General features: G+C 45.8%; 1 protein-coding gene across 1 annotated transcript in view; it reads left to right on the forward strand.

Annotated features, from left to right (window-relative positions):
* Positions 1-16,583, forward strand: part of LOC119461235 (uncharacterized) — a 315,477-nt gene that overhangs the window by 293,157 nt on the left and 5,737 nt on the right. The window contains exons 14-20 of the mRNA XM_037722465.2: positions 8,810-8,890; positions 9,389-9,523; positions 10,121-10,208; positions 11,481-11,638; positions 13,283-13,489; positions 13,888-14,038; positions 15,877-16,583. Coding sequence (XP_037578393.1) covers positions 8,810-8,890; positions 9,389-9,523; positions 10,121-10,208; positions 11,481-11,638; positions 13,283-13,489; positions 13,888-14,038; positions 15,877-16,583 — 1,527 coding nt within the window. The remainder of the gene's footprint in view (positions 1-8,809; positions 8,891-9,388; positions 9,524-10,120; positions 10,209-11,480; positions 11,639-13,282; positions 13,490-13,887; positions 14,039-15,876) is intronic.

Below are 16,583 nucleotides of genomic sequence, written 5' to 3' on the forward strand. Positions count from 1 at the left end.
AAAGAAAACGGTCGCGCACTTCGATGACGGTACACGTTGAAACAATACTGGTGGTCAAAATGATCCAGCTGGGCCCTTCGAATTCTGACGTGGAAAGCGGAGGAGGAGGAAAAAAAAAGAAAAAAAAAGGGAAAGGCAGGGAGGTTAACCAGAAGCACATCCGGTTTGCTACCCTACACGGGGGAAGGTGTTTAAAGGGATGAAAAAAAAAGGAGAGAGAGGGAAGAAAGTACTCGCAGTATGAACACGTGCGGTTGTCACACTTCACAATCGGTCACTGAGGCCAGTCGACTTCATGAACTGTAACAATGCCCGCGTCGCTTTGTAAGCCTGCGACGCGTGGGGCCACGGTCCAAGAATCTTTGTCTCTGAAAAAGCGAATTTGACTTTTAATAATGGATGTTAGGAAGCTTGTATTAGCGGATCATGTTTCTTAAAAGCAGGCCACCGTTTAAGTGAGGTAAACTATAGTAAGATAAACTCTAAGCCTGTAGAGAGCAAAGGAAAGGCAAGAGGTTAACCTAATCAATTCACTATTTATTTTCTTTCTCATGAGTTACAGATTGAAGCATAGTGAGAAACAATTTTTTTTTTTTTCGTTTAGAACGGCTTCACTGGTTTACAGCCCCTACGGTTTTCTACCCGGGACGCGGGAAGGTAGAAAGCTAAGTAGACGGACAGACACCGCGTCCATACGCACGCGCACAACCGTCGACACAAGTTAACATCAGTCAGTACTATAAAGTTGTTCGTGTTGGAATTGCCACGGCACCACTGCGCTGATTTACTCACTTTCCAACCCCTGTTTCCCCCACCCCAGTGTAGGGTAGCAAACCGGAAACTCGCATCTGGTTAACCTCCCTGCCTTTCCTTTCTATCTGTCTCTCTCTGTCTCTCTACACATGTAACCATTTCCGGTTCTTGTGATAAGCTCGCTTACACCCTGGGAAGAAAAACGACTATATAAAAAAAAAAAAACTCTCAACATTGATATCTTTCGTAAAGTACGCCACGACTCATCCATCACTATTATAGCGACGATACGCACAGATTGTTTCATCTGCCGCGGCTTCGTACGTATGGATGCACGTGATGAGTTGAGGTTGGCCACGAAAGGCGTTAGCTGCAACGCGATATTGCGACATTATGCTACATTCTATACAAACGGGGAGCGTCATTGTTCCCCGGCTCCATTAATTGCGAAACGGCTTACGGACATCGCAGGGCCCTCCACCACCCATTCACTATTCCCTCTCCCCCTCTACAACGATTATCTCGCTGCAAAGCAAGGGGGAAGGGAGGGGGAAGGAGGAACAATGAACTTAGTCGCTTGTCTTCAGGTCCACCCTGTTGCGGCCAATGGCGCGAGACGCGTCGAGTGATCGCGAATCTCCCCCACCGCTGCCACGCACCACTTAGCGTCCGTCGCAGGACGGGAGAAAACGAGCGGGCCGGCTTAATACGTCGTGCACCTCGTATACGTATATATGTTAGATAAAAAAACGTTCGTTCGTTCGCACCGTAGTATCTGGAGATCTCCAACTGCTGCGCGGATAAGCTAACGGAGAGAGTGTCACGCTTAAACGGTTTCCTCGGAGACACACGCTGCGTCTTTTGTACTTGTTACTCCAGGGCGCTGACTGAATATGGGCTTCAGGGGAGTTTCCTTCAAAGAAATATGAACCACGGCTGTTAAAACGTGTTTTTTTTTTTTTTTCTTCTTCTTGAAGCTGGCCGGCACTGCACGAGCGGCTGAGAAGACGGTCGTGTTCGTAATGTGCTCGACGAACCCTCCTGAGATCCTTGGAGACGTCGTGCCTTGATGTTTCGGCACAGGCCGACGAAAATCGACCGGCGGTACTGGGTTATTGTGCCTGCTTAGGGTTGGTGGGAGGGGAAGGGGGGGGGGGGGGGGAGGAAGGAAGGAGGAAATTAGGGTACTCTGATTCGAAATCTTAGCCGGTCATGCGAATGAAGCATGATGGAGAATCCGCGAAAGAACCGTTGACGGTCTCCGTTTCTTGTTCGTCGTTCACTTATTTGATAATCTGACTTCCTTCGCACTCCTCTGGTAATGGAGCGGGGGACGCATAGAGTGATTGAAGAATTTGATGGCGGTATATTTTTCTTCTTACGGTACTTTGGATGACGGCGTTATGGGGCGCGGTCATCAAGTTTTTGTACGGTGCGGTGCGTACCTGTATTTGCCGCGCAGCATATATCGCTTGCGCGCTGGCTATAACCAAGAAAAATATATGTCGTGTGCCTCAACGGGCCTCATACCATTCCGTAGTTCTGTAAGCGTGTGTGTACGAAGCTGTTCCTATGGCAGCCAGAGAAAGGAACCGGAGAACTGCTAAGCCATTTTAAGAGGATGAGCAATTTCCTCCGTATTGCCGAATTCCGCCATGGTGGCGTTTTGAGCCAATCAGAGAGGCCCGAGCAGGTCCGTGAGCCAATCGGCGCTGACCATGTGGCGAATTGTACAATATGGCTGCATTTGACAATGTCTCAAATGTAGCACACCGATGTATAATATAACGATTCTATTCCCAGGACATTCATTTTCAGGCTGCGCTAGTGGTTCGAGCGTCGCCCCATGTATCCACGTTATCGCTGCTATCAGATGACCGTGAACGGTGGTTGATAAGAAACGAATAAAATCGAGCGAAAGGAATCCTTGCATTATTGTATCCTGCATCATTTCTAGCACCACGCGTCACCAACTAAGGTCCGCTTACCTTTTGACATTTCAATTCACGTTAATTGAGAAGTATGTTATAGCAGTGCTATTGGAAGTCAAATGAAACTGTGTAAATTTTTAGTTCTAATATGCGATCGGACTTCAGTTTTTAGGCTTTTAAGTGATATCGTCTTATAGACTGCATGGTACGCGCTGGTTGCAGGAGTTGCGTTGTGGCGTATATAAGCTGCTGTAATTCATCTAATACTGTCGAACCCGGATATAACGAACTTGAAAGGGATCGCGAAATAGTTAGATATATCAATAATTTGATATATAAAATAAAAATTTTATACAAAAATTTTCAAGGGGATTTTACAGCAGTTCGTTGTACACGATAATTCGCTATATCCGGCTTCGGCTGTAGACTGAGTTATGGTAGCCAGCGCGTGCACCGTGTTCTCTTTTCACATTCCTTTTTTAAGCGGTGCCGTTGCAGCATGGATTGTTAACCAGCTTGTCCAGTTTACAATCTTAATGATCCATTATCGATTACCTTGAGAGTCCCGTTGACGTCGACGACGCTGTGCATCTCCGCGCGTTTTTTTTTTTTTTTTTCCACGTTGCTTCTCTGCCCGGTAAACACTCGATACGTACAAATGCGTGATTTCCGTTTTGCTTCCTCTTCGGAACAGTATCTAAGAGGGGTCGTCGGAACGCGCCAGTGGTTGATGATCAAGGCCGAGCAAAGCTCTGCGCTCTCCATCGCCTATCTTTTCCTGCTCATTACCTCGAACAATCTTTACAGGAAATGATGCATGAAGCAGGGTGAATTGTTAGGAGGGCACTTCTGATCGTCGCAGCGTCTCGTTTCGTGCTGCTGTGTCGATTGGCTCCGGAGAAAAGTCCCTTCCGGTTTAATTTCCGCTTTTTTCCAGCCTTTATAGTTCCCACCTCTGCTTTCTAGTTCCGATTGTCGACCAGCTGTACACCTTTTTTTTTTTTCACAGCGTTATTCTTTATAAACATTCGACCTCTTTTCACTACCCTGTACGTAGCTATATATGAGTGTTTTAACGTGACATCGCTCTATGGCTTATATAGTCTCATAATCATTTCGTGCATTTTTATGTAACGTACCAACTGCATCACTGCGTCCCAATACCGAATAGTTGTTCCTGGGAACTCTAATATTAAAGTATTGAATGACATTGATTTATTAATTAGTCCATCGATAGGTTTCTCCCTCATTTTTTTTTTCAGCGAATAGTTTTCATACCATGGCTCTCTCGCCCGTTTTCTTGATCTGTGGTCGTCGAGCTTTCAGGCGCCGATGGAAAGAGCGCGTGACATTCGCTCACATGTCACGCGATATATGCTTTGGTGCGTCTGAAGATTTAGATGCCGTAGCGGTGGAGCTGTGATCGTATACTCTTGTACATTAATGTTCTCAACGCATAAGTGTATACTCTCGTGGTTGGCCCAATTTCGTAGGACATATGTTGGTTCTACTCTTGCCTTTCTATCTGTTCTCTCTTTCTTTATCTTACTTTTTTTCCGCTCCTTTGGGAATTCTTAATTGTGACACATATATACACAGTCGAAATCGTTGGAGGCGTGGTACCCTTCAGTATGAGATGTCGTTTGTTCAGGGCGCGGTGACAATTCCTCTTTCCTCTGGAAGCTGAGGGATGGCCGCGCTGACCTTGGCTGTCAGCCGTTTCAGTTCGTGTCAATGTGTGTTCGAGAGGATGCGATCCGGGCGTATGAGGGGGGGAGGGGGGGTTCACTTGTGTTCTGCGAGCACGCTTGTCATCGCCTTGTTAAAGTGTTGTTGAAATAAACGGGTTTCCTGCCAGGTCTTCGGTCTATGCATGGCTTAATCGCACCATCCATGGGCCGTTTTTTATATATCTAGAGCTTGTCTCGTGTCCTTACATTACGCATTGTTATTTTCTTGTTCGTCGTGAACCGTGTTTTTTTTTTTTTTTTCTTTCTTTTTTTAAGTTCCACCTCATGCCTCGCAGCGTTCGCAGTGTGGTTTTTGATGGTGTTACTTCTGTGCTGTGGCGTGAACCCAGCGTAAGGCGGACGCACATACGCATGCGCAACTTAGTTGGTCCACTCGCTTGCAGTGCATGGCCTGCATGGCCGCCAATGCTGCTTTCTTCTCCCGTCTTCGTGACCTGTACAAACCGTACGCTACAATCTCGGCGGCGGTCCAACAAACTGTATACGCGAAGAGGAGCTCTCCTGTTGTGCCTTCCGCGCGCAATCTCTCGAAACTCGTGAGCAACCGGAAGGAACTTCGTGGAGCTATAGGGGGGCCTCCCCGCGGCCGTCGCATTGCGTATAGGCGTTCTCACAGCCGCCGGCCGCACTTTAGGCATCACCGCCGCGCAGCCTATATGCCGTCTTTCAAGGCGTCTACCGCTGTTTGTATATATGCGCGTTCGAAACCGCGCGTGCGCTCTTTCTTTTGCTTCGCCGTTGTGCAAGCGAACGTTACATCCACCGTCGCTTTACCGCTAGGAGCGGGCCTTGTTTCCTTGCGTCAGTGCGTCGCGCCGTCGGCCGGAAATCCTCCTTCGCGTAGAATGCAGCGGCTCACTGGCAGAACTTTCCCCTTTGACTTCCTGAGAACGAAGCTTCTTCTCAAACCCGGTTGTTGCTGGCTTCGCTTTTTTGTGCGGCGACGACGTCGTCGTCGTCTTCCAATGTATGTCCGCGCGTGCTTTTGTGTTGAGGCTACGGGGCGCGCCCGCGTCGTGGCCTATATTCTATAGGCCTGGATGCGCGCGTTTCTGTGGCTGTGTTTTTTTTTTTTTTTACCTCTGTGGTTTGTTTCTGTGTTCGAAGAAGGAGGTGTGCACCACTTTCAGTGTTGTCGGTGTGTCTCGATCCTCTTCAGCGCTGGCATTAGGGTCGGGACGGGTGGTTTGACACTTTGACACCTTTGAGTACGTATGCACCATGCCCGAACGCACTCTCTGTATCTTTCACTCTCTTTCTCTGTAGTGTTCTTTTGCTTTCGTTTCGGTGCAGATGGTAAAGTTTCGAAATCACACCGTTAATTTTTGGGGGAAGGCGGTGTATCAGCATCGTTTCCTATACGTTCATTGTGACCGTACCAGATGGGTGCGTATTCAATTACTTCCAGGACCGCACTTCGGCTTTCCAGGTGTTTCTCTCGACTTTTCATTTTTCCTCTTTTTCGTATACGCAAGCGTAGCGTTGGGTGTGTCCTCTTTCAGTTATTACCTAGACGATAATGCCTAAACAATTACAGGGTTAATTGGAGACTGCCGGGAGAGGCCTTCGTCCTGGACAGGAAACAGTCTGATGACCATGATGAATGTTTAAACAAGGTCTAAGCTAGGACCAATCAATTGTGTGTGTGTGTGTGTGTGTGTGTGTGTGTGTGTGTGTGTGTGTGTGTGTGTGTGTGTGTGTGTGTGTGTGTGTGTGTGTGTGTGTGTGTGTGTGTGTGTGTGTGTGTGTGTGTGTGTGTGTGTGTGTGTGTGTGTGTGTGTGTGTGTGTGTGTGTGTGTTTATATAGTAGCTGGAGCAAATTTCGGATCAGGTAATTTCACCTTAAAAGCAGTTCAACCTCTCAATTCGTTGTATAAGGAAGCGAAACTATATGCGCCACTAGCTGCAAGCTATGTGGGCATATTCGTTACGCATGGGCCGCTCTCAGCTTGCAAAAAAAAAAAAAAAAGCGTGGCTCCATTTCCTTCAAGAAGGCGCTGAAAACTGCCGTTTCTTTGTCGCTTGTGTTTCCTGCTGCACCACGTGGATACTTCGATCGTCCCCCTCTGCTCCCCTCCTCCTTTATGGCGTCGGTGATGGGGTTTCCTTAATGTTTTCGAACATCTATCAAACGATGCGCTGGCATTCCATTGCGCGTCGTTTTGCTGATGTTGTACCTCAAGGTTGCGTGGGCCTCAGTTTTTCCTTTATTTTTATTTGTGATCCTTAGATTAAGTGTCCGCGCGTGAAGGCAGCTGACCGTTACGTGCATATTTCGCGCCTTGCTGACTCTGAGGCACGCTTGCCTGCACGTTGGCGCTGGTAAGAGGCGGACTTTTTTCAAGACAGTGTCCTTAGTGAGCTACCCCCATTTTTCCATATCGGGTATGTGTGCGTTTCTAGCCTCTTTTGTGGGCCGATCCCAAAGATAGTGCAGTCTTCTTAAAAGTTAATGTGGGCCGACCCCAAAGCTAGTGTAGTCTAAACATGTGGGCCCATGCTCCTCCTACTCACCTCACGCGATAGAGAGCCTTGCGCAGTGACTCCGCCCCACTCCGCGCAGTGACTCCGCCCCCAGGTCGCTCAGGAAGACATTGCCTTTCTCTCTCTCCCCCTAGTTTTTTCACGGTTACCTGCAAAGTGTTGGTTCGGGCTAGTTGGTAATCCATGCTTATTAGTGTTTTAGCGCACTGTTCCGTTCGTGTCTCTGTGTGCTTCTTTGTAGATTCTGCGCTAAAACAATAAATAAGCACCTGAAAAGGTAATTCGGTGCGTTCGAGCAGCTGCTGACCTGGGGCCTTAAAAGGGCGGAAGGAGAGATGTCATGTGGGCTTAGCAGGTGTGTCGCAGCCCATGTTGAACTCTCCTGGCCGTGTCGTTATACTCGGCCACCTGGAAGTGGTAGCGCCTATCGTGGAACACTTGGACCAATTAAGCTTTGGCCAATCTGTACAGGCGGCGTGCTATTCTGGACATTGCCAGATTCCGCCATATTGTCGGATTCGCCATCTTGGCGGCTCTGATAAGCCCAGAGGGCTGCTACGACCTATCTGATTGGCTCAAAATGCCTCATTACAGAATTTGACAATGCATCGGATAACCACTCCTCCTCCGGTCTCTGCTTTGTCCGAAAACATTTGCGTCCTGTGCTGTGACCTCGCACTGTTGTCGATGGCAATGAGTTTAGGGCAGGTTCGGAGGAAACCGAAACTATGTTAGATAAGGTTCCGCGCGTGGGCGGATTCTGAAGTCGTGGGTGAGGGTGTTATTATTGCGTACGCTCAGTATACTTAATCGCAAGTGAGTAAACGCAATCACAAGTATCGTACGTGCACACTTGTAAGTGAACCCATGCCTTGTGAATCTGATGGCGCCGCCGGCTTGGAACGTACCACGATCGCGTGTCGTCTGTTGCGCCTCGCGTGCCGGCCCCTGAGATCGTTGATGGGGCGGGCGACGGGGCGCTTGTCCTGTCCGCATAATGTAACGCGCGAGTGCGCGTGCGTCGTCTGGCGCCCGTCGCTTCGCGAGAGAGCAAAAAGCGCTCGTCCTTGGCACCGTGGAGGGGAAAGAGTGACGTCGCCCATTGTTGATGGCCCGGCCTTGGTGTTGGTGAGACGAAAGTAGGGGAGGGTGGTACGTCTGTTGGAAGAAGCGTCTGCCATGTGCGCTCGCACGCGCCCTTGCCTACATGCGGCGCACAGCCAGCAGCGCACGTGCTGGCTCGCTCTCGTTTCGGCGACGGGGGCGGACCCGCGCGTTGTCGCTAATTGGGAGCGTACGGGACTGGTAAATTAGCTCGAGCCGCCTTTTATTGACATGCAGGAATGCGCGCCTCGGCGACTGACGTCTGCGCGCCTGAAAGGAATGTCTGGGCGCTGAGGAATGCGGAGAGGAAGAGAGGCCGCGCTTTGTTTTGTTTTAGACTTCCGCCTAAACCATAATCAAATGGCACCAGCAAAGGAACGACATTTTTATGCCTTGCGCAAACGTGGGCACGCGGTCGCCGATGCTGCGCTCTGGCTAGAAAAGCGTCGTTAGGTGGATGCGACAGTTCACATTCAATCGGCAGGAACTCCTGCATTGAAAGATTCAGCGGATTGCCATATTTTGGCACGCCATGTAAGTTGTATATCGTAGGCCCTATGTTTTGGCTCTGCCAGAAGCGACACTTCACCTGCAGCCGAAAGGCTTTTGTTGTACTGAATGTCATATGGAAGGCATCCCTTGTGGCAGTATCGTTTAACATTTATGTCAACTATTGACTGAGTGCTCTAAGAGCTAATTAACCGGTTAAATATAGCTGTATTGCAGCCTAACGCACAATGCCACGTATAACCGAATAACCATTTTCAATTTCTTTATTTTTTGCAGCCAACGCGCAACAGCTACTGTGCCAGTGAGGAAGGCCAGTCCCAGTCTTCAGACTACGAGGACCAGGAGGAGGCTGAAAAGGTACGACGCGTTTAAGTTTCTTTAGTAGCTAAAAGCAAAAACTTTTCACTAGAACCCATCTGTCGATGACTACTGATGTGAATGCGAAGGGATGATAGCAGGCATCGTCATCATCATCAGCTTATATTTATGTCCCCTGCAGATTGTCAACACGCAAATCTTTTTATTTCAATACAATGCAATCTGTGCACATCAGACAGCATTATGGCGTTATCTTGGGGCCTTAGCATTGCACAGAGTCTTGAAGTAGGCAGAGAAGTGCTCTTGTATTTCAAAACAGAAGTATATGTGTCAATCTCAAACCTCTTGCAGTGAAAGATCCTTTAGGGCTCATAAATTTTCAAAAGCATAGTACTGCAAGAATGTGGTTTACCACTATGATAGTTATTCATTGCTCTCCTTGAAAGTGCTGTCCCACATTAAGATGCCATTTGCGTATGCCGCCATCGGTTTGTTTTTAACATATTACTTCTTTCTTTATATATTTCGTCTCTACAGCAGATGGGAGAAGCCCAAAAAGCTCCGGATCAGCAGCTCAGGAACTCGCTTGTAGGACGGGTCAGGCATCTCCACAAGGATGTCAAGAAAAAGATATCTCGGTTCCGGAACAGCCGGAGCTCTGTGGATGGGACGGTTCGTTGCTTCACTTATCATACTTTCTTCATGTGCTATGTTCAAACTGGAAAGACCAAAGGCGGGTTTCACTTAACTTATCTTTATGTCACGATGACTCCGAGTGCTTAAACATTTATGCAAGATTTGGCACCAGAAAATATGCGCACGACTGCAAACCTAGCTAAAAAGAAGTCGTACTGGCTTTGCTTTGCATGTGAATGGCTTTCAGATGGAGGTTGGTTAGGTGTAATCAGTTACCCATTGGCTTGCGATAGGTGATTCATGTGTAATGTGCACGTACACTGCATATGATGATTGTGGAATATTCAAAACGATGATGAACGAAATTTCAAATTTGAAGAACATGTTCATACTATGGCTTCCTGCAACTTGCACAAGAAATTGGCTATGTCCATTACATTAAGGAAGGTTAATACGATTAAGGGAAGGGGAAGAGTGTTGATTACATCTAGGAGGGATGCAACTCAGTTAATTTTTGCTTTTTTGTGTGTTTGCTTCATACCTGAAGCTCCATTCAGTGTGCCATGATGCTGTTGTATGTGGCATTCATCAAACACATGTCATTGATGTAAAGACTGCATTCTTGTTCTTCAGATGGAAGACAAGGACCTTCCGGATGAGATCCTTCAACCTGGAAGCTCTGTGGAAAGCATTCCCAGTGGATCTGTGGGCTCCCGATCAAGTACGTCCTCTGACTTAGGGCATTCTTTTACTTCTCCTGTTGATGAGCTTTTCTGATATACCAGGCCTTTTTTTTAGACCATATAGAATTTTTTAATATCGTCCGTGACAATAGGACAATTCTACTCAAAGAGGTGGACATTACTTGCACAAGAAATCAAAATGCCTAATCTGCAAATTAAATTTTACTCGTGCTCATATACATATGCTCATATGCTTATCTGCCTGTGCTATGTGGTGTGGACTGGCTTTGTCACCAGCTTGACCGACGGATAGTGGCCACATCCAACTTGTGCATTTGAAGCACATGTTGGCAGACTTCGCTCATTACGAAGCGCCGTGTATGGGAATCTGCTATATTACAAAATAAAGTGTCCAGAAAAGAGTGAAGAGTAGGCTTCTGTTGAAAGGAGAGCGTTTGAGAAAAACGTGACTTCGCACTTCATTTGTGAGCTCCACAGGGCACTCATGACTGCAAAATTTGGCTGAGAGGTTCACAGCAGCATATGCTATCTGCAGGCAGTGTTTTTTCAGTTAGCCTGAGGGGTGGTTCAGGACCCCTTTAAAGCCGGTAATTTTCCTTGTGTGTGCCTGTAATGAGGAGACATTCCATGAGCAGGAATCTTCAACAGGAGAATAAGATAACAAATAGCAGTGAGTGAGGTTCTGACTTGCATGTCCACTTAACACAGTTGCCTTTCACATTGGCAGGGAGTGTACAAACTATAATAGAAATTAGCAATGAAATGCTAGTTATAAATGCACTGTTTTCATTGCACAAGTGTTTTGAAGCATTAATTTATGCTAGCCCCGCCTTGGCTCCCCACTGCATTTGTCTGGTTTCATCACAACATGTGAACAGATTAACTGTCCTCAAGCCTCTGAAAATGTGAAAAATGAAGTTGTCCACTTAATTTTCACAAGATCCTTAGAATGGCACATTAGAAAAAAAAAAGTTGAGTAGAATAAAATTGTAGCTCCCTAGCTATGCTGCCAAAAGTTACTGAAGTTCATTACGCTCTCATTATTTTGACCCTGCATTAACCGTTTATTATTCTATGGTACACATCCATTTTTACTTATTGGTGTCTGCATGTAGCTAAGTAAAGTTTACCAGAACACCATGTTTCAGTGGCGAACACTACCAAGCTTACGGTTATCCTTGAAAAGAAATCTGTTCTGGTAGTACTAACATATAGGCTCAATGCTTCGAAGTTTGAACAGTTTGTTCGAAGTAACACACCATTTTGCTTTTTTTTTATTTTTTTACCAGGCATACAGGCACACACTCCAACCAGCAGCAACAGGAGCTCTTCCTCCATTGGGGAAGAAGAGTGCAACCCACAGTGTTTCGGCCCTTTCGTTGGCCGGGCACGTGCTCTTGTGGACTGTGTGCCTTCTCCTTATGACAAGGATGGCCTTGCGTTCAAGGTTGGTAGCACCCTTTTTTTTTATTGCAATACATACCTGTTATGCCCACTTTCCTAGCTCATGAAGAAGTTAGAGTAGTAGTCAGTCGAAATCAGCCACTCAGATTAAGTTATTGAACATTGGCTTGAAATGGTGTGGTGGACATTAAAACTTTATCAGCAGCTCAGATTGATGCACAGGCACAGTGGGGACAGGAGATCCATCCGTTAAAAAGTCGCCACAAAATAACCAAAGGTTTGATAAAGATACATAAGTATGCATGAGGTTCTGATAAGGCGCCTCAGTTATCACTGTGACTGAGCTGTAAATCTGCACAGGACTTTTCTTTTTATTTAGCATATAGACTGAGTGGTGGCAAGTTAGGTCTGTAGGTAGTAGTTTTGACAACATGTTGCAGCATTCTATATGCTTTGTAAAGCCAATTACAATCTGAGCATATAGGGCGATGTTCGTATCAGAGTGCAATGCATCAGGCAGCTGCTTGTATGCTCATGTCTTGGAGGACTGATTGCTGCTTTGTAATTTGGTTTGAATAACAGTTCAGGTAACATAAATTTAGTCCTAAAGATCCATGTATGTTGTAGCCTTCCAGCTGACCTTGTACTGGGTGCGCAAGGTACTTGAAAACATAATGACGACTTCAAGATTAGCAACAATATTTCAGACAAGAATCGAAATATTAATCCCAATATTTTTACGTTTTCTTTCGCTATTCGTTTACCACTGTTTTCTAAGGCTGTTGAACATAAATCATCTTTGGCCTCAATTATTGATGGATTTCAGCTGCGGAAGCATGCCAAGATCACTTAGTGCGTGATAAAGTCAGGCACTGCTTTCACAATAGTAGCTTTTAGGGAGTTGTCACCATTATGTGGCTACTATTTAGTGTCCTTATCAGTGACGCTGCCCATACGTAGCAGGGTAGAGGACTAGTGTTAGGAACTAGGGACACCGCATTGAGGGTCACGTGGCCACAGATGTTCATAGCCATCCACTCTTGGGTAGTGCAGGCCCTGTGGTAGTGAGCAGACCCATTACTTAGGAATGGCACATAATGACATTGTGTGTAGAAAGCATGGCCATTGATTGACTCTGCTACTTGAAGCTACTCGACAAAGGTGATAATTGGCTTTTCAGGGTTTGCACTCATCATGGCCTCCACCTGCTGGAGAAACTCAACTGCCTGAATGATGGCTGACCACTGGCAGCGCTTATTTCTCTTTTGTATCAAATGAGAATTGGCCATAAACTGTTGTCTCACTTCAAAAAGAAATGATTTGGTAACATTCGAGAAGGCAGCAATGTCCAAGTTGGTGTGGTGTGCATATAAGAGGACTAGGACAGTATATGGCAGTATATGGCTTCATCTCCTGTGTCAGTCTGGAAGTTGATACATTGGATTTAAGTGTCCTAGATAGGTGGTGGGGGTTGGTGATGGTGACGTTAAGCACCTAGACATATGCAGAGAGAATTTTGGTGTCACTGGCAATTTGTAACCATGTTCTCAAATACATACTTTGCACACTCAGTACATTATTCAGACAGTCTCTATGTGTCTGAATAATAGAAGCCCACTGCTGGTTTTCATAGCTTATCTAAATAATATATTCCTGCTTCATTCTTTTTCTTTTTTTTCTTTTGCAGAAAGGAGATATCATAGACATCTTGTCTAAGAACACAACAGGCACATGGGTTGGTGTTGCCAACAAGAAGGTGGGCCACTTCAAGTTCATTAACGTAGAGGAAATTCCTACGGAAACAAAACCACGAAAGCGAAGGTTCCCAAGTGTACCGAAGCTAGAGCAGAGGCCCGAATCCCTGGAGGAGTTGCTTGGCATGTTTTCACTACAGGTAAGACATCTGGGAAGGCATCGTCAATCTTTGCCATTACGTGCAGCAAAGCACTGCTTTCTAGCATTAGCTCAGTTGTAGCTGCTATGATTGCGCAATTTAAGCTGCACTTTAAGCACATCTTCAAATTAGTGTCTGTTAAACACAAACTGAATAACCTTAATTTATTTTCCTAGTTTTCTTCTTTGTGTGCATTCAGACAAGTGACATCTTACCAACGTTTTTCATTGTTCTCACAGAACAAGTAATTGTAATAAAAATGAAGATGCTGTATAATTTTGCATTTGCTCTACAACTACAGATGTACACTTTCAGTGTGCTGTATTTCAGTCCATACATTTTTGTAAGATGCACTCTGAGGCACTCCTTTTAACTCAAATGTTGCCACTATTTTCCAGAATTATGTCAACGTATTCATGCTGCATGGCTACCAGGATCTCGACACCTTCAAGGAAATAACAAAGGAAGACCTGGAGAGCTTGGGAATTAATAATGAAGACCACCAGATGCAAATCCTCAGGGCCGCTGAAGCACTCCTCGAACATGATGGTAAGTTTCAAGAGTTGCAGGTTGAGTTAGTAAGAACAGCATTTGGGAAACACAACTTGCATGGTGCAAAACATTAGGACATGATAAGGAGATACATGCATGATGCCGGACTCATCCCGTATCCCCTTACTGTGTTCTCTGTTTCAACATTGTACAGGTTCTGTTTCCAATATGGTAATATTCCCAGTCAGTGTTTAAGGCAAGCATTATCACTTTCAGATGGATATGATAGATGTACTGTGGAAGCCGTGCTATTCAAATACCTATGTACGTGCGTCCCCACTGTAATGTCATAGGAACTGGCAAATATAACAAGAATACATTGGCCTGTGCCAAAATTTATCTCCTCATTTCATGGTGGCTGCTGGGCCGGGACAGTGGTCAAGATTGCTCATTCATAGCACGATTGAAAGTAGAATCATTCTAGTGAGAAAATGCCCAGTCATCCACTTTGGCATGTTGGAAATGTCAAGCATTTTTTATCACTGAAAAAGAACTAAGCAGACAGCATGCATGCTTTGAAGAGTGATCCTTGGGATTACGACGAGTGAATTTCTCCTATCAATACAGTCAATACAGTGGAATTTTAATATGAAAAACATGGATGCAGTGCATTTTCAGATATAATAAAGTACACAGTATAATAAACATTTGTGAATTTTTTTACACTGATGTCTGTGTGTATGCTTATAATGAATATTGGATATAACGAAGACATTTTTGTGTTGGATGCAACTTCATTATTAGTGAGTTTTGAATACATATTTCATCTATTGATTACTCATTTAGATAGTTGGGAAATAGGGTAGATGTGAACTTTAGTACCTTTCTTTGCATTCAGTACTCTAAGTAGCCATATGTAGTGGGAATCATTATGGTGCTGTTGGACGCAACAGCTAATGATGCTTAACCATAGAAGCCTAAGCAGTAATGCAGGGAAAGAAGGAACACAGTTAAGCTTACTGCTCACACAAATTTATCTCCAAAGCTAGCAAGCCCAATATAAGTATGCTGATTATGTCTATTGTCCTTTCAGTACATGACACCTCAAGCGGCCCGAAGTTTTTTTAACGGAAGTAATAATAATACCTTGAATCTTCTTATCGGAACTGTAATACAAGTGTCATACAGGCACTGTAGATCGTGATTGAGCCCAATCACAATCAGATTTTTACAACATGATTCCTTGCATTTTCTTTTAGATCAGCTTTGAGTGTAATGTACTTGCAGATAAAGTTGGCTACAAGTTGTTCTCTTTCCATTGAGTTCAGAAAACTACCCTGCTTCCAAAATTTTGGAAATCACACAGGTTGCACAAATGAAAACACAAACATTCGATCACAATAAAGCAATTTTACGACATGTCAGTAGTAACAGTCATTAGTGTGCTGAATGGCAACCTATGCAAGTTGGGTTTGGTCGATTACAATCACATTTTTCTGTCGCAATCCACAGTGATCGCTTATACATGGTTAAAAATCTGTATCATACTGGGTGAGCTCTAGAACACCAGGTGTTGCTAAGTGAATACAAAAGCACTTGACAAGTTTACTTTGTAAGCAGTAAAAGTCATAGAGCAGACGCCAGCGTCCAATTGCTGTCCAGAAGCTTAATCATGATGCATGGATCGAGATTGAACAGACCCAGATCGAGTAACATCGTGATCGAAAGTTCCCATGCAGCTGCACTCAATCTAGATTGAACTCAATCCGGGTCGGGATCGATCGTGATCAAAACTGCAGGTGTGACACAACTATAAGACAGAGATGCAGAAAGCACCCGCACAGTTTATGAGAAACAGTTCCATAAATTAATTCTGCTTATATTGCGAATTTCAGGTGAAATCCTCGGTGAATACCTAGAGGCGCCTGCCTGCCCTGAACTTCCACCTGTCAGGGAAGGGGATGCAGACCTAGCTCTGGACAGTGTAATCAACGATCTCGACAGTGTGCCCAGCGCATTCCAGAATGACCGAAAGGCATTCACGGTGGCCAGCGACGGTGACTCTTCCTTGAACAATGGAAGTAACCTCTTGCGTTTCCCAATGAACATCCCCGTGCCTGAACCGGATAGCCCACCCGCTTTTGCAACAAGGTGTGATGACACCAAAGAGAGGGCATTCAACGGAACCAACACCCCCCCACTTCCTCCGTCGATCGTCAGTGCGGCCGTTGAGCGGTTCGAGCTGCGTCGAGCTTCGGCGGACTGCATTCGAAACCACATTCCGAAGAGCCTGCAGAACGTATTCCGCAAGCTGAGTGGCAACGGAGGCGATGACGACGGTCGTTCCGCTTCCTTTGATGACGAGACGCTGGCTGAGTCGCCTGCGAAAACGTCGTATGGCTCGAGCTTCGCTCGGAAAGTGAAAGCGTCTGCCCTCCTTCGGAGGGACTCCCATGACCCTCGCAAGGCCAATGATAGGAAGGGAAGCTTACACAACGTTGAGGAGACGGCGGCAGCGGCGGCACTCTCCCTGCACATGTGCATCGAACACAAGCTCGCTGCAGAAGGCATTGACCTATGCCAGGAGCCTTACACAGACAAG

The sequence above is a fragment of the Dermacentor silvarum genome, chromosome 8, assembly GCF_013339745.2.
Source record: "Dermacentor silvarum isolate Dsil-2018 chromosome 8, BIME_Dsil_1.4, whole genome shotgun sequence".
NCBI classification, from domain to species: domain Eukaryota; kingdom Metazoa; phylum Arthropoda; class Arachnida; order Ixodida; family Ixodidae; genus Dermacentor; species Dermacentor silvarum.